The sequence below is a fragment of the Bombus pyrosoma genome, linkage group LG14 (genome assembly GCF_014825855.1).
Source record: "Bombus pyrosoma isolate SC7728 linkage group LG14, ASM1482585v1, whole genome shotgun sequence".
Taxonomy (NCBI): Eukaryota; Metazoa; Arthropoda; class Insecta; order Hymenoptera; family Apidae; genus Bombus; species Bombus pyrosoma.
In genome coordinates, this window is record NC_057783.1 from 2451385 (window position 1) to 2476926 (window position 25542).

General features: G+C 34.3%; 2 protein-coding genes across 6 annotated transcripts in view; one reads left to right on the forward strand and one right to left on the reverse strand.

Moving 5' to 3' along the window:
* LOC122575149 overlaps positions 1–16045 on the reverse strand; it is a 35436-nt gene extending 19391 nt beyond the window's left edge. For both annotated transcript variants that reach the window (XM_043743708.1, XM_043743709.1), the window contains exons 1-4: positions 15920–16045; positions 15567–15690; positions 14911–14991; positions 14679–14788 (exon numbers count right to left, since the gene is read on the reverse strand). In XM_043743708.1, the coding sequence (XP_043599643.1) occupies positions 14679–14763 (85 nt within the window). In that variant the 5' untranslated portion in view covers positions 14764–14788; positions 14911–14991; positions 15567–15690; positions 15920–16045. The remainder of the gene's footprint in view (positions 1–14678; positions 14789–14910; positions 14992–15566; positions 15691–15919) is intronic.
* On the forward strand, positions 1347–25511 carry LOC122575145 (neuropeptide-like 1). Of its 4 annotated transcripts, none has more exons than XM_043743700.1 (5): positions 1347–2608; positions 18495–18973; positions 19419–20185; positions 20758–20920; positions 23139–25511. In XM_043743700.1, the coding sequence occupies exons 1-5, from the start codon at positions 2420–2422 to the stop codon at positions 23344–23346; spliced, it is 1806 nt and encodes a 601-aa protein (XP_043599635.1). In that variant the 5' UTR covers positions 1347–2419; the 3' UTR covers positions 23347–25511. The 4 variants fall into 4 exon arrangements, with proteins under 4 accessions (XP_043599635.1, XP_043599636.1, XP_043599637.1 ...); XM_043743701.1 differs by having other exon boundaries at positions 1349–2608; positions 18495–18958; XM_043743702.1 differs by lacking the exon at positions 20758–20920 and having other exon boundaries at positions 1354–2608; positions 23139–23332.
* The last annotated feature ends 31 nt before the right edge of the window (positions 25512–25542 follow it).

Genomic DNA, 25542 nt, shown 5'->3' on the forward strand with positions numbered 1-25542 from the left:
TAATCTTTAGTATGAATAGAAGTTTCGAAGCTATTAACTGACTTACTTTTAATAAAGAAACATAATGAAGCTTATGAAACTAATTATCTTTATATTTATGAAGGGAGTATAAGTTTCAGAAATATCTATCCCGAAAAAGCGAAGGGCCTAATAAATCTAAATTAAAATATTCACATTTTTGTTTGTTTCGTCCAACACCTGTTTGCAACGCCAAATATCTTGTCAGAACGTTTCTGTAGCAGTATCAAATATTATCAATTTATCGATATTTCGTGAACTTAATTCTCAATATTGAACAATAAATTATCACGATAAATCTTTATTATTAAATCATGACTTGGCCAATCGGCTATTAAACGATTAAGGAAAGCGATAAGTAGTTTAATTACTTGGCTTATAATGGCTGTACTGGGAAAAAGAGTAGCGTCACGTTAATGGGAAATGCTTGAGAATTTGTAAAACGAAGAAGCTCGTTTTATAAAAATGTTGATGCGTCTGGCAATCGAATATCGTCAAACAATATCGTTAAAATTATCGTTAAATAAAGAGAAAGAAAAAGGATCGAAGAAAAGTGTAATGTTATATAAAGAGAGAATGGAAAGTATCGTTTTTGGTGGAATGATTTAAGGCTTAAGGAGAGAAACGGTATTTTCCACTGTTTTTAAAACAATATGACACTATATCCGGGCACTGCATCGATCCATACAGTTCTACACAGGTCAACATCGGCGTAGCGCGATTTTTTTTTTGCAATCGCTCATTTTTTTTTGGTAACACTTTTTTTTGTCCACATTCTGTGTCTTTTCAACGCCTAACGTATTTTCATTCTATCGTTTCCTTCGTATTCATGCAGCGCGATATCTTCATTTCAACGAGGGATTTACAAAATTGTTTAAATTACTCTTATATAAAAATACATAGAGTAAACTATTTAAAAAGTAACAAAATAGGTACGATTTATGCAGGCCGGTTTAAGGAAGGATATACTGTTGTGACTGTACAAGCTGCTATATGCTTTTAGATCAGAGTTTGAGAGGGATATTGCATAAAATTCGTTCGTTTTCAAGTTACTTCTTTGTTTATTATTTTACCAAGAGAATGTTCAGTTCGTGCTCTTTTCCACTAATAGTCATTAAACAACTTGATGTTCATTTGTTTATTCGATATTAATTTTGGCGAATTCTGTATTTACTCGGATATGAAACGTAATTAAATAAAATAGTAATCTTCGATAATTACTGCAAATTTTGCATTATTACAATTATTCCGTTACGTCAGATCTAGTACATATTTGATAAATGCGACCGAGTATCGCTATATGATATTAAATTTCATGTATGCTATATTGCTATAGGATTTAAATTTGACACGGTGTTTAATAGCTGACTTAAACGGTGCATTATAATTAATGGTTGATTGTACGCTTTGTACAGAATTCTTTGGATGTATTTTATTAAAAATGTTATTCCATCGTAGTTTGACTTTTTCAATCTTTCAGAAATTGAACGCGAACTTTGCAATAAAAAGTAAAAATAAGGATACTTTAAAACGGTATTTTTTAAATGAAAATTATCATCTGCATTTTCACGTCCTTTACGCGCTTCATTACGCACAGATAGCTGCGTTGCATACATCGAAATTGCGGAACACGAAGATAAAAACGGACCAAAAAATTTCCATTGAAGATTACGTTTTCATGCCTGTTAATTATACAACCATTTCACCGCGATTCCCTTCCCTTTACCATCTATTCCCCTTTTCCCTTAAAGGAGCATCAGAAGCTAATTTCAGACAGTTTCAAACCCCAAGCGAACTCGAAAATAAAACCGCGAAAAGTTACCGACAGCTTTCGCATTTCCCCTCGGAACAACCTCGGTATACCTATCCTGCACAGTTCCTCAAATAAAGTCACAGAGGGTCTTTGTCCTCGATTCAATTATCAAGTGTCGCTGACAATGCGACTCGCTACAATGTGTCCGCTTCTTCGACGACGGAATCAATGAGCTATTCATCGGCGGATAAAAAAAAACACGCGAAATAAAAATAAACAGGACTAAAAATAAAAAGAAAGGCGAAAGAGAAGTCAAAAGTGCCAATAAAGTTTCCGCAGGAAGTTTTTCCTCGTTTGAGCAACCGAGTCATCGCGTTTTCCCGTCGACGCGCAATAATCCACGGGCATATTAACCGAGTCGTAGTTAAAAAATCACGTCGTGTCTCTTCTCTCTCTCTCTCTCTCTCTCTCTCTCTCCCCCACTTTCTCTTTTTTATCCGTTCTTCCTTTTCAAAGTGGTCCATCGGAGGAGGACGAGGTGTACACGGAACAGGAGATCTACGCATATTGCGTGATCCACCAACAGAAATTCTCAGCGATGGTGTGTGTACAGCGTGTACCATCCGGTGTAGGTGTGCTCTATGGGGGATGGAACGCCTGCGCGGGGTGAAATGTACCCTATATAAGGAAGCGGCCGCGTACACAGCCGGTATTCAGATTTGGCGAACCGCGTTGGAAGGACACTGTGACAAAGTTTACGAAATGGGTCTGACCGGAAACCACCTTGTCAGCCTCTTGCTCTACATCTTCGTCGTCAACGAGATCCGCCTTCCTTTGGTGAGTTTATCATTTTTCTTCCTTCCACTCCGTGCCATTCGGTCGTTTCCTCGCAAAGTACTTACTTAAGGTACTTGGCGGGCAACTTTTCTTTTCGTACGCGTTTAGCGTCAGGTGGCGAGGAAAGTTGCGAGAAATTGAGAGAAAGACGAAGTTACTGTAAAGTTACTGGGATTTCGTTATGAACAGAATATGTAGAGTCGTTGGTAGCTTCTTTGGTATTCTTGTTCGTTAGTTTGTCCACGATGGGGTTTGTAATCGTTCGAGCGTGGTTTAATCGAACGAAGAACGTAAAGTAAGCAAATGCAAATGTGTTCAGTTAAAAAATACCAATGATATAATCATCGGTTTGTTGGATTTTAAAGTGGATCTTTTATGCGATATTTTTATGGCTAGCAATTTTCTAATTTTTCAATTTCTTAAGGTAACGTATCCTTTCAGACTAAGAAAGGAACACCTTAATCTGATTCCATGCTGCGATTTTTATTCGTGGAGTAAAAAATTTCATTTACGCAAGGTTCATAAAAGGACTTTCATATTTTTCTTGTAAAATTTAATAAAACATATTTTCACAAGTATATCTTTCTTCCTCTATAGGATACAATGACATAGTTTGAACATTCTTGGCGCATTTTGTTACTTTATTAATGTAGCAGTAACATTACGGGAATTTAAAAATTTGAAGAATTATTACAATTTAGGAAAAATCAAATTCTGTAGAAATATGCTGCGAAATGAATTTTTTAAAAGTAACATAATCGTTAAGAGCGAATAATATTTATCGAACTACGACGTTAAAAGAAAATTTAAAAAGTCGCAAACTATATTTCAAAATATTCGATAGAATTGAATAATTTTTCGAGTATCGGACATTGGCAGAAAAGATTCGCTAAAATAACAATTTTTAGTTGTAAAATAAATTATCAATATGTACGGTAATATACATTTATTTAATTTTGTATTAAATTAATTCAGAAGTATACGTACTTTCAAGAAATTTGTTATTCTTATGAAATAACATTTTCCTAATGTTTTTGAGTTACATCTTTTATAGAAATTAATAACAAAGAGAAAGAAATAATTATTCGAATGATTCAGAAACGTTGAAATTAACGAGCGTACAGAACGCGAGAACTTCTTGATAGAGTACCACTGCTTATTAAAAATTTTAAATCGCTTGAAATTTGATGGTTGGGTAATTAACGCTCTCAAAATGTGATCCGAATTTCGGAACAAAGGGAATATCTTGATCAAATGGATTAGCGCTCGAAATACGGAACCATAGAGATCGAATCGCGTGTTCTGGTAATAATTAAATTCCGTAGTTGAAAATTGGTAATCTTATCCCGACTTGTCCGCGTGAACGATTTCCCTCTTGTCACAGCGATCGATTAAAGAATTTTTCATCTTTAATTGAAATTATATTATATCTAATTGATTAGATGGTTCACCATTTGGGAAGAAATCACAGAAACTTGATAGTAGATTCCTCATGATTATGATAGCGAGCATATACATAGTTAACATGTCAATTGATATACTATAACATTGATACAGGGGTTAAGATGATTGATATCGACTATAATAGATTATTATTACGTTGATAGATTATGAATCGCAATACAGTTCACTAATTCACAACTGTTCTAATTGCACGATATAAATCTAGCAATAATTGCACTTTCAAAATCTATACGATTCCTAAATAATTCTGATACATTCTTATAATAATAATTCAACACCTAGGTAATTAAAATTATGCAACATATTTTTCTACGCAAATTGTCCAAACGTTGTGGCAAAAATATTACATTGAAATCTTTTAATAAATCGATCGATTCTTTGGTGATAGAATGCTTGATAACCGTACGTCATAATTGGCATTATAGGATTCATTGAATATTCAGAATATCATTTCCTTAAAAAGCTTCATTAATTAGTGCGTTTCTTTGCCCAAGGGTTTAACTCGCGAGTTTTTCTGTGATCCGATCTGTGTAATATAAGGCACGTTTCAAGGGAGATAAAACGATGGATAACACGGATAAAGTATAGAGATTCATTTTGCTCGAGAAATTACAAGTAATCTTTGATGTTGGAAAAAAGGTGTGTCCTAAAAATGTCTTTAATTATACCAATTAAAAAATTAATTCATTTGAGAAATATAGAAACATATAGACAAAAACACCGAATGATTCAATTGCATAAACATTTGTTGCAATTCTTCTTATAACTACTGATCCGATATAAAACGTTAAGTATCGTATATCATATACATGTATCGTATAAATGTGCAATTTTTTCCGCAAATATTTATGTTGCCTATCTTGCCTGTATGAATCTAACCCTCGTTTCCTTGTGTCAATTTGACGTGTTGTGATAAATGGGAGAAACCAATAATGGTACGTACATATCTTTATCTTATTCATGAACGATACGAACATCTTATTCCTGAACGATACCAACAGTCTTATTCTTCAATATATATAGAAATTTTATTTCAAATAAAAAATTAAAATAAATTAAATACTATCTATTCTCTATTATATTACCTTCTTTGCCATTGCGTTAATTTAACATGAAAGAAGAAATCAATAAATCGTAAATATGAAATCAGTAGTTCGTTGTATCAATAAAATACGATCGGTCAGCAGATATGGAAGTGAAAATCGGCTTTAAAATCTACTACTTTCTTCGAGATTAAATTATAACAGATCGTGCAATATGTTTTTAATTAAAATCTATGTCATCTATACGATGAAAAAGAAGGGACAAATATCAGCTGCATGTGTGAAAGAAAACAGATAGAAGCGCGGTACCTATCGTCCGAAAAATCGACAGTTTTTAATCATCGTCAGAATCATTGTTCGATGCTCGGGGGCGTAAATCATGACCATCGATGTTTGGATGGTGTACAATAAAGATCACGTAACTAAACCGATCAATCATAAGGAATATGAATTATAGCGATTGTGCGGTATTTTTATGTGATCTTTTACTAAGTATCGAGCAGTATACTTGTTGAAGAATGTACGTGTTTTCAATGAAATAATTATTTACGATAGAAAGGAAATTATATAAAGTATTCTTAAACTGTACGTTCCTTCTATCAATCTTTCTACGACGCTACATCGATACTTTGTTAATCTGAGATAATATATAAGTTCGTGTAGTTAGAATTCGAATGAAACTTACAATTTTACGTAAAATTAATTAAGATACTATACTTGGACTTTTTCTCCTCTTTGCGTAAGAAGTTACACCGCGACAAGTTCTCAAACACGTATCTAAAACTTTAACATCGTGTTAAGTAAAAAGTTTCATAAATTTGAACAAATCACTTACGACGAGACTGTTCTTCGACGTTTTGGTCGGTTTGCTCGAAAACAAAGTGTCGTAGTTGAAAATTGCCATTTCCGATTTACTTTCCCACCAAGAATTCAATTCATTTTCGCATATAAATGATATCTAATATACCCTGTGTCTAGAATATCTATTTTTATTCATGGAGATAAGAAAAGAAGACTTTTCTAAAGGCGTGATGTAACACGAGTATAATTTCGCTGTGATTACGAGATAAAAAGAAATAGCAAAAAGCTATCGATTTCTTACACAATGGTCCATTCGAGAGCGCCATTGTTCTTTACTCTAGGCAATTCCCAACTCCATTCATCGTCAAGTTTTATTTGTCACAAAGTAGCGAAATTTTCCCAAGATCGCGACAACTTTCTCGATGCAGCAAGTTTTTTAATTTCACCGTGCAAATTTGTATAGAACGTCGATACTGTCGCTGATTCGTCTTAAAGTTCTCTAAGGCCATCGGCGAGCATCTTTATTTCCGCATTATCTTGTTTTTTCTTGTTCAATTTATCTTTTACCTGTACCTTCTCCCTCAGAGTTGTTTAGTTTCTTCTATCGATTCTTTCATATTAATTGATATCAATAGTATCAAAGAAAAGATCATCCTCTAGAGAACATTATTTTTAACCTTTGTAACAGAATCTCGTTGTTACTTCAAAATTATTTACCTTCTTGTTATTATTTTCTTACTGTACGGCAAATAAATTAAATAAATTAATTTAGTAAAAATGTGCTTCCGAGGTAATGTATTATATTCATTGCGCAATTAATAGGAAAAATAGCGTAAATAGGTATCGTTCGAGGTAGTTTTACTATCGTTCTTGCTCGTTTTACGCGTCGAGCAGGAGCAATTGCCAGCAAGGAAACGCGTTATCCTTGCAGGAAATTTAATTAGTTTTCGAGAGTGGTTATTCATTGTCTCTTTTATTCACTGCGACCTGTGGATGACACGCGACCAAATTCATTTACATTCCGAATATCCTTTGGAAATAAACCGGGACAACGCGTTTACTAGTCATTCGATCATTAGCTGAATATGGTTTTCATTATATTTTCTACTATTTCATAGTTGCGATCTCATATTTAACAACGTTCTATTGAATCGTATGTCGTGGGTTGATTTTAACGAGTAATCTTATTGGTTTCGAGACACGAACGATATTATAATTCAATGAAAAAATTACTGTATTACGAAGCAATAGATCTGTTCGACGTTATGGACGAAAAATTAGCGAAACAAAGTTCTGCTTTTGAGAAAATTGAACTCAGATGATCAAAAATTAAAATTATATATTTATATGATAATTATATAATTATATATTTTGTCGAGTTTCTTAAATTCGCGAGTAGAAAACACCAAATGCTCGTTTACTGTTCTCATAGAGATCAATTAGTTTTCTCGTAAAGATGTTCGCAATGCGAAAGATTAAGTGAAAGAGAATATTTTTTTCTTGAAATTCCTCAAAATTCTCGAATCTCTTCTTGCAAACTTTTCGTGGTATCCACCGGTAAATGTTCAGGTGGTTTGAATACGTAGTTACTACCGACCGACATTTCACGACACACACATTCCAGAACATTTCGCATTCGCACAGGAAATGGTAAAGCATACGAAGTTTATCAAAGTACAAATTCAAGTGTGATCCGCGATGAGGACCTTCTTCAAGACATCGCGCTGGCTTTTATCGACGATCAGTAATTTCCGTCTCGTGAAAGCGCGATGAGAGTCTACAAGAGAGTGGAATACACATTTGAAAACATAGTTGATCAAAGATAATGCTACCGGTGGCAACTAGCATAACATCTACTCGAGTATTTGAATAACAATTTAATTGTTTAACTTAAACGCATATTTCACAGTTGATAATGCATGTGCGTAAGAATATTTTCTATAAATTCCATTAGCATCTTTTGTCACTAAGAATGAATAGAAACGAATAAGAATGAAATCCAATATTGTGGAAAAAAGCAGAAGTATACCGATAGATTCGGAATGTATTTTCTAAACGAGGAATATCATATGAGTATCGATTGGAAGTCAATAGTGGACAAGTTAATTAAAGTTGGCGATCTAGATGAATTTTTATGTGCGCAACTGTCATCAGATATGTTGGATAATAATTGTATTTTCTAACATCGTTTAAGAGCCAAACAATTCGACCAAAACTAGTTCGTAGACAATTATCGTAATATTTCTTCGGTATAAAAATCTCGCAAACGAATCGCAATTTTATCGGTTAATTAATCATAGCATCGAGTCATCGACTAATAATTGTTCACGTCTACGCTCGCATCTAAAATTATTTTCGTATCCCAAAACGATCAATCTTACTTCCAAACGGTTACAAGTTTCCCACCAAATAATCGCAATTCCTTTTTCCCGGATCTTTAATTGAAATAACTAAATCATAAATAATGGCAAGCGCGCTACAAGAAGAATAAAAACGATTTCAAATGACCTTTTCATTCGAACATTTGCTTCCACCCACCCGAGGGCTGCTGCCATTAATCTACATCACTTTTAGCCCGCTCAAAATCGTGTAGAACAATTTCTTCGAAATTCCATGTCACAGTGATTTCGCCGAACTTTGCGCATATTACAGTCGGTATTCCGCGTATCGGACGATTTACGATTTCCGGTGAGCGGAGATATTTTCCACGAAGCAACCCTCGCGATGTATCGGAGTGCCGAAAATGGTCCAACTGAGCAGATTCTCGTTGACCTCGACTGTCGTGTTCCGGGAATCAAACGATAACGAAAAGGTCACATCTCTTTCGCCGGATTATGTGCGAAACTGGCTCGTCGTGCTTTTCGTCCGTGGAGTTTTCGCACGAACGAGCAACCATTGAAGGTGCGGACCTGTCCTTGCTACATCGTCATCCATGATCCATCCCTTCCTTTCAGCTGATCCTTTTTCCCCCTTTGCAAACGTCACTGTCGGTTTACATGCGATAAGCGGAGAAATGTGATTCGCGTGGAAACCTCGATGAAACCCTGTTGAGTGAAACATAACGAATGATATTTCCATCTTTAACCATTGCGATTTTGAACATGTTTGGGAACGAAGATGGACTAGGATCGGAGCTCGTTAGCGGGGCAATTGGCAAATTGCCTTGCGGAAACAGATCTCTTGCATCGAGCGTTCTTTATTCGTTGTCTTGTTTGCAATTTGTCAACCGGCAAGATTTGTAAAATTGCTTTTCAGACAATTCGTTTTCATGTATGTTTCTAATTCGTCGTTTGCATCCGCATCAATCACTATAATGGTGGGTTATAGATTATCAATAATCGCTGTTATTATCAGATAGAATTATAAACTGAGCTTTATAATATTTGGAAGAGACTGGTACGTTTCAACAATTTCAGTAACTGTAGTGTCCGATCGAAATCTTTCAAGTTAGCTCTTACGAAATTAAAGTATGTGTCTAGCCTCAGAAAATTTAAGATATTTCTCATAAGAAACGTGAGCGGGATAATGAACTTTTCCGATAATTGTCAACCAAAAAAAGTTATGAAATTATTTTTAGAAAATTGACTCTCGCACAGGGTTTTAAAAATGCTACTGTAACTGTAACTGAAATTCGATTTTAATTAAATATACGCAAGCTAGTAATTAACTAAAGAACAAAGGTTAATTTCCGCGAGGGAAGAAATACGAATGACAGTCTTCTGTAGCATTTGCATAGGACGTTATCAGACTACAGTTTAAAATATTTGTCGAAGCATAGAAATTTGGCTGATAGGTCTTTAATTATACGTGCACATATGTTACTGTGAGGAACGTTATTCAAACGATTTTGTCGATATTTTCTCGGTTAGTCTGTGAGGTTGATGCAAGTGACAAGAATAAATCACGATACAGTGCAATACGATTCACATCAGGTGACAACACACGGCGTCCCTACAGTCATGATTAATATATTTTATTTACAACATTCCGTTCCAATCATTTATTATAATCTAAATGAAAAGAGGGGAAGTTATACAGAACTTATATTTTGGAAAATATTGTATAATATATAATATGGTTAATAGCTAAACAAATGATAGACAATAGATAATATGTAACAGGAAAATAAGGGTAAAATAAGATTGTGTCTGTGAACGAATGGATGTGCGTATAGATGAATAAAAGAGAATGCAAGACGATACAGAAGATAATTATGAATGGAGTTCTTTTTATTCCGCTAGGCTGAAAATAAATTCTGCTGCTGCTATTATTATGTAAAACTTAAGTAAAAATTCCTATTAAATGTTACAACGAGTGCCATACTTTGGATATTTTATATATTTTTCTACATCAATTTGTGCATTTCTGCAATTCTGAGTTTTCTAAAAAGAAACATCCACAATTTAGAAATTATATTTTAATTTGAAAACAAATAAAATTAAGTTACATAGCATAGAACTAAAAATCTGTAAGGATCTTTTTCTTACACTTCTATTCGTTTTATATATTCATTTTTATAAATAAATCTTCTAATGTCATGGAAAATTCTCGCGTAATTTAATAAAGAATAACATGAAAGAAATAAGGAATAATATGAAAGAAATCCTCGTTCTTTACGTATCATTGACACGATCTTATTTTATCCACGTCGAGCATAATCTCATTCGCAATATTACAGCGTCGATAGGCGGGTTGCAGGTTTACAGGGGCATTAAATCGATTTGCGATAGGTGTATTCTTCGAGCGATTTCTTCTGCAAGACCACGTGATAAGTTGCGATACGAAACGCTCGCAAGTCGGTAAAATAGAGAGACAGTTACACACGTAGAATATATGCAATTGCACGTAAAAAAGAGAAGACGCGCGCGGAGAATGAGAAATGTTTGCGCAGTTTCTTCTACGAAGAAAGAAACTATGTCTCTCGAGTGGCTGTTATCGAAACTCGTTTCGGTAAATTGGAAAACGCTTTGTCACTTGTCGCTTCAGTTGTCCAAACGATTTCCTGTCCCTCTGCCGGTAAATTCTAATCGGACAAGTTTCATATCGCGGAATCCATACCGACTTCAGAACCAATTTAAAATTTTACGAATGGATCAACTTGCGATACAACTTTCTTGGAGATTTAAAAATGGCTTATTGCTTTTTCAATTTTTCCTCTTCTTTTATTTCTGTGCTTTTTGTATTTTACAATTTCTGAGATTTTAAGGGGTAGGCAATGAGAGATTCTCAATGCAGACATGGCAATACTTAATGGCAATACATAAATGAATTAACAATGATACTTTCTGATAATTAATATTCCCATGTAATAAGGTAAAGGTAACTTTTCGTCTCTCTACATTCTTACTTATATTTGTAATCCGCCTATTACCTAAATAATAAATAATAATAAGCTTTTTGTCTCTCGTAGTATGAAGAAAATTGATAAAAAGTCATTTAAATAAAACCGTAAAAAAACAGGAACCCATACATTATTTATTTATTTTTTTTTAAATTATTATTAATTTGATGGACTTATCTTCGTTACGACATATAAAAATAAAACAGATAAGAGAAATTCGGTTTAATTCTTCTTCCCCAAGGAAAATAAATATATCTCGATCAATGGAATTGGCTGTTTCCTTTGACAGGGATGATTTTCGCTCGGTTAATTTTGCCGGGCTTTCTCTGAGATCGTTCTTGATTTATGTAACGGAACGAGAAACCCGGTGACTGAAATAACTCATGGGGCAAGCCACGAAATTACAGAAACTTTAAAAGTTTATCCTGTTGGAACGAGACTCAAAAGTAAGGAGTCATCGTCTTTGGGGTTTAGACATTCAAAGAACGCGCTTTAGAATTTCGCTCTTTGACGAATTGACATTCTTGTCATTTCTAAATACGCGAAATATTAGGGCTGCATAGATTTTTGTTGACTTTGAGGAGATGAATACCAGGCTTGTGATAAATTTTGCGAAACCCTTTATAACCAAGATGTGGAATTTTATTTTTAATACTATTTTTAAAATATCATTTTTAAAATCTTTAACAAGTCATATTTCATAAAAATATAAAAGTATAAATATTCGCGGAGAAATATCTGGTTATTATAACGAATACTCAAAATTGTGTGGTCTGTCATCAACAAGAGTCGAATAATGAACATGACGCGACGTAATCTGTTGAACAGTAATCAAGCTACTTCGTGGAATTGGGCTAAATTGCAAAGACAATAGCTTAAAACAAAATTACAAAGTACACAGTTGCGCTTAAGTTATTATATGGTGGTTTAATTAGGTAATTCGTTGAAATATTCGTTTAACTTTTAGATGCCAGTCGAGCGTCGCTTTAGGAATGCAATTTAATCTACGCGACCAAGGGCAACATTGTTAAACATGTACGAAGAAAAGGGATGAGACGAGGGTAGATTTAATGAGACACGCTCTTGATTATCAGCGACAATACCTACTGCAAGCTAACATCAACAGTGGTTTCCCTTTAATATTGTCAAAATGACGTGCATATGATACGCATGATAGGTAATTTTTAAGTAAACGAAGATATATTAGAATTTAGAATTTGCTTCTCAGGTTAAAACGTTTCTACTCTGGTACTCTAGGATTTACGTGAATCTGCTACCTCGCTCTTAACTTTGAAATTCATGTTTACCGATGAGAATTGATTTTGAAACACGGCAAATTCGATACTGTGTTTCGGCTAATAAGATAGGTACGTAAAATGTGGCATAGAGAGGAAATCAACATTTCAATAGCATTGCATAGTGCATCAGATGCATAGAATATTCGTTTGATATCCAGCGAATTCACTGATATGCATTATACATAACTTGTTTAAGTTTCCTAAGATATTGACGAGTTATTTAATTATTTGTGTTAGTCGTGTAAAAATGCACAGCTAATATATATACGTGAAATATATTTGTTATAAATGATGGAAAGAGAAATAATAGGCGTACTGAATTATTAAAATCATCTACTATAATAAAATGATCACGTCTTTGTTATTCGACGTTATGAGCCATCAAGAAATTCACGTAGGTAATTTTGTGTATTTAGATCTGGAAAATCAATCGTAAGCTTTACTAGAAGTATGCGTTCAGTATTTTAAGGAACAACAATGATTTGTTAGCAATTTAAGACTGATAATCTTTCATTGAAATGTAAGTCAAGTGAGAGATCAGAAAATACAATCAAGAACAATGCTGCGTGAAAGACTATTGAAAATAATCCACGGTAAACAGTATCAAGATAATACTTGAAGGAAAATTAAGCTTTCCGAGAATTGATCGTCACTTAAAAAATAAAGGAAATTGACAGATGAATTCCATTTGAGTTACACGATAGAAATTTTCCATTTTTACTTTTTATTTTATTTTCCTAATGCGTATTTCAATTGCAATATGTTTGTTTTTGAAATGATACCTAAATCAATGAACAGAAGTATCTGCGATAATTTTATTCTGATAAACAAATAAACGAGCAATTAAAATAAAACGAAGGTAGAATTGTTGTTTTTCCTTTTGTTTAATCCGCGAATAACATTTCAATTTTTATTTAATAATAATTGGAATAAATCTGAAAGTAAACTATTAACTTTAAATATTGATATGAAAACATACAATACGTTATGTGTTTTACTAATAAAAAAGATATAGTAAGAACGTTATGTAACTAATTTCGAATAAATTTTGCTATGAATTATCATCATGTAGTCGATTTCTCATACTTTTAGTGTGATAAATACTTTTGCTTCATTGTGGGTTGGCGTATAATGAAGTTCGTGTAATATCGAGCAACTCGGCTGCACGAAATTGCTGTTTAGTTTCACGATACGCAGTTAACGTCCTCGACATTTGTCCCAACTTCATAAAATGTCTGCACCTGCCAGAAGGCGTGAAGTTACGTGTGTTTATTTCACTATTTCCCCCACAATTAAATATAATTAAATGTAGTACATAAATATCATCTTTCGTTATTATATTTCTCAAGTACTTTCTCGACAAATGGATATTAGTACTACCACGACAGCAATAGGATAAATGCAACAAATTTGCAGAAAGTTGGTAGAAAGTTTGCAGAAGTAAACCAAAACGAATTTAACAAGGATATTATATCAACAAACTGACAGAAATTTATTTTATTTTAATATTAAAAGTAGATATATTATGTCACCTTAATGTTTTGCACATTCTTTTCGTGTATTAAGTTTTAAATGTATTAAATAATAGATGCATTTATATTGTTCGCGATTATGAGATTGGATTAGTGTTACTAAGCTTTGTTAAACTAGTTTGCTCAATAGAATATGTCAAATTAGAGAACATGCTTATCGTAGTTGACTTGGCAGGTTCCGAGGAAACTTTACTATTAATTAAATGGATCCTGATCGGATAAAATACGAACATCCAAATGAATTATCAAATAATATTTCTCTTTATCTGAAATTTTCCTTTAATATTTAATATTTTTATTCGCATGAAAATCTAGAATATAGAAAAAAGGTTTAGAATAAAGGTTCTGAAATTTGCTTATCGCGAAGTTCCTTGCATAGAATATTAATTTTCATTTTAAAAGTTTATTGTGCTAAACATATTTTCAATCCAAGATACTCAAATTAATATAAAATATCAATCGTAAATCTTATCTTAAATTAAAAAATTTTTTTAATTTCTATGTAATACTACCAGTCACTCATGTCGAATCGAATCTTTCATCCTACGACATGATTGACTGACAGGAGGAACAGAAATGCATGCGACTTACGATTAGACGCGAAGGTCGTTGTTATCGATGGTGCGATATGCGAGAAGTCATCTGAAAAGCGGTTATCAAGTAAAAACCGTCCCATGGTGGAAGTAGAGATTGTGAGAAATCTTTAACAAAACACGAATATCAATAAATTGTTATTAAAGGCAGTGTTAATTACTTGGAATATGCGAAATAATGAGAGAAGTTGATCTTTTTAGAATTGAAATACAACATGTAAGTTACTTACATTCTTGGCTTTTGAAGCACTCATTTAATTGCAGATTAGATCCTCTCCAGAGAACGGGAAAAAGCGGAGGTTGTAAAAAACCTTTGAAAAAACGTGAAATATTACAAATTGTTCAAATAAAAACAGTGTCGATTGTGTTGCATATCAAAAGTGATCCCGGTGTAATAGTGACCTCTTTATGAGAATAATAAAAGTTACATATTTAAAAAAGTCAGGAGATGACGCTACTATAGAAAATTCGTGCGGGAAATGTATATAGCAAGATATAAGTTGGAAGCCCATGGTCCTTTTTCCATAATCTGTAAATTGAGTTCAATTTAAAATGTAAGTTATTTCAATTTCTTGCGAATATAACGAAATCTAGTGTATCTAGTTTAAGTTCAGACATTTGTTAAACAAATCTACTCTGTTGAACTGTTTAGAATTTCGTGTGAAAGTATGGATTAAAACAACAAAATGACTGCTTTAATTTATTTAGGATTGACATATAATTTAATATACTCGAAATAGCAAATTCATTTCTATAATCTTTTATAATTTCATCTTAGTATTCTTAACAAGCTATAGATTATCCATTATTCAACTATGACATATCAATTATACGTTATAAGGTTATGTGTCATGGAATGAATAATTGCATCAATAATTAATATTACCAGTAATCCCGAGAGCAATATGAACACGAGAAGACTGCTTCCGCCAAATTAAACGTTAATTATCAAAGCCTCTATATTTTGAATTCCTGATTCTTTCATGTCGATCTTGCTATTAACCAATAATCTGCGCAAAAGGAAACAAATGTACAATACCAAAACCAATTATATTAAAACGAAACAATATACCGAGTACAAAATCTGTCTCAAAAGTAAATAATACGAACTACCGATAACTATACTAGTCAAATGCACAATCGAAGAATAAAAAACAAAAAAGAACTTGAAAGGATATTTAATTTTGTTACAATAATGTTCAATAAATTAATAAATGAATGCGTATTAATAAAACAAACCTAATAGTAGCATATAAACGTAGAAGAATAGCATTGGAAATGTATTACGCAGTTAATGATCTCAAGTGTCGATCGATACATCTTGACGCCACGATTTTCGACAATCGAATGATGCCCGCGCTGTGGTCTCGTCTAACATTCGTATCGGAGTGGGGATGTTTAGCTTCGCGGGAAGTCGAACGTATTCGAACCGATGAATTCTTGGAAGATGCTAGAACGTATCATATAGCATACAAATTAGTAAATTCCTGAGATACAATGCGTGAGAATATATACTGACTCACGAAAATATTTAAAAACTTACCATAGAAAACTGTACATACATATTATGATATATATACATTATATATATATTATATTACATACATATGTAAAACTTTTCGGGATTTTAGCTATATATATTATAGCCATTTATTTTAAATTTTCCACAAAATATCATTTATGTGATCAATCTCTCGTAAATAACAGAACAGCATCGTGCATGATGAAATCTGTGTTCAAATGATATGTTCTTTAATCAGTAACAAACCAAATTAATTTTTGATGACACGACGAACCTGTTTCATTACGACGCATCTGTCCACTATTTCACACATCACGCGCGCGCCGATTAATTAATTTCCGCGTTTCGACTATGAATTAGGATTGAAAAATTCTCGCTGATTTTTTGGCCTTTTTTTCCTATAGCGTTCCATCAAATATTAAATGTCAGACTACGATACTTGCCAAGTTCAGGAACGTGTGTCAACTGTTTAATTTATTTCTTCGTTAATTAATTACATCGAGAATATTCGTCTCGAAAGTTTTATGCCAGTCCAACGAAACATAATTTCTACAATTTTCGTCTCGCTCGTGCCACGTTATTTTATCGCAATAAATTCAAGTTCAAGTTTTCGTGTTTCCATCTTATTCCAATATTCCACCTCATATTAATTTGCTTGCGTATTTGAATAGTGGTCCTTAAAACTATGTAATTAAATTTAGTCTATGTGAGTGTAGTTCGTATGGGTGTAGAATACAAATTGTATTCGGATTCAAGCTACGACGATTGGAAGGTAAAAATGAAATAATTTCAGAGTAGGAGGAGCGACGATACTTTAGCAAATGTTCTGTTATAATAATTTACGATATCTTTATTTTGTTGGAGTAAAACATTCTGCTTTCTTCTCAAACGATACTTATCTCCTTTAGCATGATTGAAAGAGAAACGTATAAAAGGAGAATTTTTTCTTCTAAGGACTGAACTTTCTCTTGCTGGAAGCATCATTTATTCATATTTTTTCCATTAAAAAGTCCAAGTTTTCCTCTCATCGAATAAACGGTCGAAAACTTTTCTAGCTGCACTGCATAAAATACGAGGTTTACTCGGCCAATCTTTATGCATATTATGGATATCCGTTATCCAGTTAGAAATTATTTAGTTTCCCAAGGTAGATCGTTCATGCGATACCAAGCGTAAAATAAGTTTTCAGTAACGCGTTATGCATGTTATTATGCGGTTTTATACTGGACTGACTTTTCCAATTTTGTATGTGCGATTAAACTAATCTTCCTGAATAATATATCAAAATCAGTTTACAACAATGGCTTTATTTGTTAGAGACTGATACGCGTAAGTTTATTTCGAACTCTGTGCCTCGTTGTAATTGTCGAAATGGTTGCCTGCTTCTAATCGAACCAATGGCCAGAGTTTGAAACTGACTCTCGAATCGAATGGATTGATAAATTCTTTGACTTTATGAAAGCTATCCGATCGATAAATTCCAAAAACGATAGTACAGTCTATGGAATATCCGAAACACCAGGCTTTGGCGGAAATAAATTGAATACATAGTTTATTCAAGGATGATTAGTCACAGTTGTGCAACTAATCAATTCATTATTTAAAATTTAAATATAGAAATGTTATTCGATACGCTATAAAATCAAGAATTGTTTTTACCTATATAATGATCTTAGAATTTAATTTTTACCTTCTTTTGATGATTAAGAAGGTATACGATATTCCTAACAATTTACAATATATGCAAAATCGATACATATTAGCGTCGATATTGAAGCTACAACTACTTATAACCGATATAAACGAAGGGCAAGTAATAATGGAATAATCGTGAACGGGATTTTCTTATTATACTTCACGTAGTAGTATCAATCTTGCCTGTTATAAGGTTTCCTATCGAGAAAATTGGTTTTAAAGAATTATCGACGATACATACGCGTACAATATAAATTTTTTAATGTTGAAAGATAAAATAGCTTTTTAAGCTTCCAATTAAAACAGTTATTTCTTCGTTCGAGACAGGTCCAAGTATAAAAATGTTGGATAACAATGAACATATTCTTACCAAGACACAATAGATAGAACAAATTATCGCTCCAGTGTTATTTGATAAGCATAGTTTAATTAAACTATCGTTTCGACACTTTAACATTTATATCAAAATTCATTTCTATCGCGAGAAGACATTGAATTTCCAATTCCACTTAATTTCCATTGGAAATGCTCGATGGATTTGTTGGGAAGATAACTTTTTAAATACGAGCTCAACAAACGTTGTTTTAAATTTTTCAGGTGACATGCCAGGATGAAGATAACACTCAATGCATGCCAAAAGCAGCCTTCCTGGCTCTGTTGCGTCATCCGGAAGCCAGCTCGAATTTAGCCGCCTATTCTAGAGCAGCGAGAATAACTCAGGATGCAAAAAGTCGTAACGACATGGCGCATCTGAGAGCTTTAACCGAAGAGGCTGACGACACGGAGATCTGCGTACCTGGTCGCGTTTATTTGCAACTATTGAAGGATCCGATCATGCGTGGCGATCTCAGTATTATTCTCAATGGAAGAACACAGAAGTTACCGGATCTCCTAGGACGTTTGCTCGACGATAGCGACGAGATGGATGCGAGGGAGTTCCTGCCTGAATCTCAGAAAAGAAGCCTCGCAACGTTGGCCAAAAACGATGATCTACCGATTAGTATCCAGGATCGTATTGCCGAAAACGAAGATGACGAAGAAAAGAGGGCTGCAATTTCCAGGTACAATCGTATTAAGTACGTATGTATTTAGCATTAGTTTTATGCATATGCAACATCTTTTCAGCAAAGTTTCAATTTCGTGGTAAATTTTGTTCTGTTCTTTGTCTTAATATCTGCTATTCCAGCTAGACCATTTCTTAATGCATAAATTATTTTAAACGAAATCGCAAATGAAGAGACTACAACAATTTGGTGTTGTTACATTTCAAGAATGTTTAAATTCAGAACTGATAGTAATTCTTGTGAATCTGAAAAAGAATGAAACTAGTTAATCGTTGAGAAAGTACTTTGAAAAATACAACAGAAATTAGAAAATCAGAATAAGGATGAATAATCCCCTAGAAGTTTCGATCAATTGTTTAGCGTTTATTATTCGAAAAATAAACGGAATGAACCAAAAGTCAGGAATTTCAAAATGTACAAAATCGTAGTTAATCTTCACTGAACATTTCTCAAACAGCGAGCAATCAGGACAAAACGACGCAGGAATCTCCCGTGATTATCTCCTCTCTGGTGGTCGTTCAGATTTGCAAGCCTTCGTACGAGACTTCCAGATGGAAAAACGAAATGTCGGCGCATTAGCTCGGGATTTCGCGTTGCCACCTGGTAGACGTAATATCGCGTCCCTGGTTCGTGACTACGACCAGAGCAAGAGTAACAACCGGGAATCTACTTTGCCTTATAATGGAAAAAGGAACGTCGCTTCCTTGGCGAGAACGTTCACTCTACCTCAAAACGGGAAAAGGAACGTGGCATCCGTAGCCAGAGACTACGGACTCCCTTATGGGAAAAGATACGTCGGTTCCTTGGCCAGAACAGGCGATTTTCCCGCTAGAAACCAGAGAAGCGTCGCTTCTTTGGCGAAAAATTCCGCTTGGCCAGTTTCATTGAAGAGAGGAATTTTCTTGCCCGGAAGCGTGATCCTGAGAGCTCTTTCCCGCCATGGTAGATCGATGGTGGACGAAACGAATGCGAGAAACGACCTGTTAGATCTTCAGGAGCTGAGTAACCTGGAACAAAGTGAGAGAAACGATTACGAGACTGCGGAGGAAAAGTTGAACGATTCCTTGACGAAAATCGATTCGAACATTAGGAGACCCAAGAGACAGATCGGCTTCTCCGATGAGTATCCTCTGCCTGTTATGCAAAATACGAACGGTTTTGATTACGAAGAGATGATGGAGGCGCTCAGTGGACAGTACCCGAACGCAGAGAAGAGGTTCATGGGTGAGTAAAGTGTATTTGCTTCTTTGTGGAATAAGTTAAAAGTTTAGGGAGTGAAAATTGTAATTCGATTCGAGTGTCCAGGGAACTCTTTGTGGAAAGATGAGATTGTTGATTCTTCGAGTGAAATTTATTATTTTCTTTTTCTTTAAAAGAAAGATGTAGATTATCCGAATATGTCAAGTAATTTAAAAATTACTTTAAACAGAGAAAATGATTCGCGTCAACTCGTATTTTCGAAAAATAGCTGAACAAAGTGTTAAGAATAGAAATAGTTTCTCGAACACCAAATAGCAATCACCAATCACCAAATGGCAATTTCCTATCTTTTTCCATTAAATAGTCCATCCCATCCTTACGACAGACTAGATCAATTAACTTTTCAACCGAATAACAGCAATACGACACGCTATGTCCTTCGTAAGCATCCTTGTGCACTCAGAGCCCGATAAAAGTAGACCTCGACCCGTTCGAGCGAGTGTATTTCATGTCGTCGGGAATGGACATGTCAACCACGTAGTTGAACGTGAAAGTCAGAGATCGAGCGTAAATCGAGCGCTATCTGTGAATGTCAGAAACAGGTTCTGCACCGGAGATGCAGCCAGAGGTAGACCAGTTCGGCTACCCGGAAACGTTTCAAGCGAGTAAAAGACACATCGGGGCCCTGGCACGTCTTGGTTGGCTTCCATCTTTGAGGGTCGCGCGATTTTCGCGCTCACTTCGGTATCCGAATGGCAGGTCAGACCATTAGGTTCTCACCTGCTCCGTCGTTCTAGGGTAATTCCGGAAGAGATGGACCTCGTTATTAAAGAAACATCTCAAACTTACGTATTTTAAAAGATTTACTGGATATTATACTTCCCCGTATAGCAAACAATCTTTTCTAAACTTCATGTATCTTCGTGTAACTACACGATATATTTATACGTAGATGGAGAAAATTTGCAGCTATACAAAATTTGAGCGTGTGATCTGATTCCTCCCTCGCTATTACGGCGTAAATGGATTGGTTTAACGATAGCTATATTATCTTACCAAGTCGATTTCCTAAGTTGGCTCTGGAATCATCATCGTAGATCAAATAAACGTAGTTAAAGATTCTTTTACAAGCACGATGTAAGCAGCTCCTCTAATAATAGATTCGTAGCAATTCCATAATTCTTAGTCTTATCAGATAACGAAATATTGAGCTGTGACAAAATTTTATAGAGATACGATGAATGAAAATCTGCAGACGCGTCCCATTGTATAACAAAGCGGAGCTGACGGATAGTTTAGCAGATAGTTTGAGAAATACCTGGTTCGTCTCTCCCGATGGTCCATCGTATTTTTTGAATTACTCTATATCTCTCCTATGTCTCTTTGTGTCGTTGTCTTTCTCTTTGTACTGTCCTCCATTCTCTCCTCGTCATGCTGTCGCGAACGTCTACGGCCGAATAAAAGTGTAGAAAGAATGAAACGAAAGAACGATCGTCGGGAAACAAGTCGTCGAGTCATCGGGAATATTCGAGTATTTCGCAAAGGGAGATTCTGCGGATCGTAGAAAACGCGATGACCATATTACGCCAAACGTTCGCCAATATACCATCCTCCGCTTCTACTTCTTCTACTTTCACGTGGACCGTTTACGGTAGTTAAGTAGCAACTGCAATGTAGGTGTCTCGATGTGGTGCACTTATCGATGTTATGAAACTGTGTACTCGATGCTACGGCCAATTTACAGCGCTGATGTGGTAGATGTTTTAGATTGGCTGGGATATAACAACATTATTACTTTAGTGCGAACAGTCGACAGCCAATAGGTAGTTCTTTGATCATAGTTTTAGAGCTGCCCTTTGTTAAATTATCATTGCTATATCTATACAGGGTCATCTATCTGAATGAGCGTTTCTAACTTCGATTCGTATTAACCTGTAATTGGTGATTTATAATCGATACATTAATTTCACAGGAAAATGGAAAGGATGGATATTATAAAAGCAGAACATACCTTTTTACGTGACTTCGACGAGAAAATATTTGATTTACAATGTGTATTTATTTTAGCGCTTTCTCGTTTTCTAAAATCGTAAAGTGTAAGTAACGTTCTGATCTTGTCGATGTTCCCTTTAGTCGAAGAAGAAACGAGTATAGGTACCACAATAGATTACCCTATTCTTTGTCCTTTATTCTGTAGGCAGACAATGTTTTATTACGAATAGAAAATTTATGTTTCTCTTTTTTTTTACTTTTTTTGTTTCGGAAAGTGTGTTAAGGTTATTTCATACGGATGCGTATTTGAGAGTTTATTAAAATTTCGAAGTTCTATCGCTAAAACATTGCTCTGTCTTTGCTGTTAAGTAGTTACGTGTTGAATATTAGATATGTGTTTTGCTGCCAAATTTCTTCGCTCATCGAAATTTCGTTTCTATCAACGAACAACTTGATGTTTTGTAAGCTTATATCTGTAGAATTTTTTATGCAGAGACTAATTAATAGATGGCACAAGCTGTTATGCAAACATAACGAAGACCTACCATTGTGTTCGTTTTTTCCTTAGATATGGCAGTTACACGAGACGCAGTCGATAAAATGATACGTTTGGACAGGAAGTAATGCCTCATGCGAAACTGAATCAAAAGTGTAAAATAAATTTTCTTGAAAATTTGTTGCCTACATATTACTATTGTTATAACATTTAGACAATAGACGCGATTGACATCGCATAAGTAGTATTTCTCGATAATACTTATTTGCCACTTTTGATTTATTTTTACGCAAGGAATTACCTCCTACTCGCTTGTACCATTTTTGTGACCGTAGTCTGTATTTAGTGATATCAGTGTTTAAGCGCTGTGTAGCGTAATAACGATGATTCTATGTAGACTATATGTGCTATATAGACTAGTAACTTGCAGTGTAACCAGAGAAAACATAATTTCGCGATTTGACACGAATTTTGAATCATGTATTTTAGGGAGAATCCCGCAGATGGGCCCCCGTCCGACTACTCCGCCAACTCGTCGACAAGGTCGCTAAGACCTAACTTCAAATCAAGGAAATACTCCGTTCAAGCCTTGCATGGGGATTGTCGACACGGCTTCAAAAGGTTTCTCGTCTTACCGACTACGGATAATTATTTCCATGAAAAACTTCCTTACTCGTTGCGATCCAAATCGTCATAAACACTCTCGTTTTTACTTATATATCACACGATAAATATCGATGAATTAGTCATTCTGTTCATACTTTTGCTCGTACATCTCTGGAATTGAATAACGATTATGAATACGTAAATACTTTGAGAAACGAGATTTATTTTCGATGAATTTTCGATATTTATCTGTAACTGGTACGAGATTATTTGCTGGTAACTTTTCTCTTGATTTCAAGTTATCTGGCACTGGTAAATGTCTTTTCGAATCATCGCGTTTAGCAAGTAAAAGTATACGGGGCGCGTTATTGCTTGTTTTCAACGAACTACTGAATGAAAATCATTTCTAAAGATTCAGGGAAATAAGTAGATTTAATTCTCAACTGGTATCGAATCGTAAATGAATTTGCATTAAGTTATTTAACTTTTATTCTATGTTACTTTTCATGTAAGAGGTAGAATATAAGATAGTCTAAAATTAAACAATCTAGCGGAATCTGTTGCGATTACTTACGATCCAAATATATCGGTTGAGATTAAACGATGGAAGCTCAAACTTGTGGAAACTTGCAGAACTATTATATGCGATGGATGACTGGTACCGTATTTATTATTACGGTATGCTACATTTAAAAGCTTTTTCGTGTTTCAAACGGCTATCAAATGTTTAACTAGCTCGAAGTATTGACTAACTATTACAGTATTGTTAATTTTCACTAGCAACAGAAGATTTTATAAAGTGAATTATTTACGCTTCCTATCGACGTATAGTCAGACACGTACTGTTTTATATATATATATACATGTAACGACTTTATATACTGTATTTAATTTAGTGCTTACTAACTTAATACTCTAAGCGTACGTTTAAGGGAAAATAGCAGTCAATACGAGGTAAAATTCAGAGCGACGTTCAATTCTTTACGAAACGTTGCTAATAGATTAGCAAACACCAATTATTGCAGTAATTTATATCACATTCGATCATGTAGCTTTATTAGTTTAGTATTTTATAGTCTACAAAGAAATTATGTTTACACAGAACGAATGGCCCCTTCTTGTATCGCAGCACAAATACTTATCATTTGCAGGAATTTTATTTACTTTCTGAGTAATGTTAACGGCGTGCAAGTATAATTATCAGAAATATTAGAAAATTGTACGTTGCTCGAATAATGTTTACCTAATCTCAAGTCTCTACTTTTGTATTAATTTCTCACGCTGTTTACGTTAGATTAAACATATCACGTGTACCTTTTAATGTCTCCTGCGACTTCTATTAACGTTAAGAAACTTTCTCAGAAATATTTTTCTCCAAAATTAACGTAATTAGACGATAACCAGCGACAATAACGTTATATTAAGAATAATAATCTTAATGTCTGATCTGATTCGCGAAGCTACCTTACTTATCGTTAGATACATCTGTTTTGCAACGTAAAATATGTCTTAAATGCAAATGTCTTAATAATATTTAGGATTCCTTTTAAATTATTTACTAAATTGCTCGCAATTCTATCTGAAACTTTTCGCATACTGTTTTCCTTTTTTAACGAGCAGTTTTATTACAACATTAGTTTTTATTATTTACGTTCAATGCATTTACTTTGAAAATACAGATGTATTCGTATGGTAGTAGGTAAAACGAACAATCAGATAGAATTACTCGATGGTCTGAAGCATTTCCGTATCCGAAAGGATTTCATCGTTCGATTGAGAGATGTTCACCGAGCAAGTTGGAGATTTTTTTAGAAGTTTTCATTCGATATTTCTACAGCCACGGTTCACGATCGCAAATAGAAGAAAACATGCAGGAAGCCGTGACGCGATCTTCGACGTATAACAGTAGTCGGTGTAAATCTTATAGCGCTGAGAGCTTGCAGGCTCGATAGTAATAACGCAAAATTCAGCTTTCTTTTTGTTCATGATACATGTTTCAGTACTTATCGATAGATCATTGTGTAATACGTGTATGTTAAATGTAAAAGCGCGGTCTCTGGAAGAATTGTGGTAATTACAAGTCGATCGATATCAACGATTTATCACTAATGCGGATAGCGTGTATCGTTGTTCGATCGCCTTCGATTTTATGAGAATGTATCAATGTGTTTGTCTAGACAATAACGAGTAAACGAGATGACAATAAAACGATAATAATAAACGATGAAATAAAGATCTTGTTTGTCGTATCATCAATTGATATCTCTTCTTTTCTTTTCGGTACTTT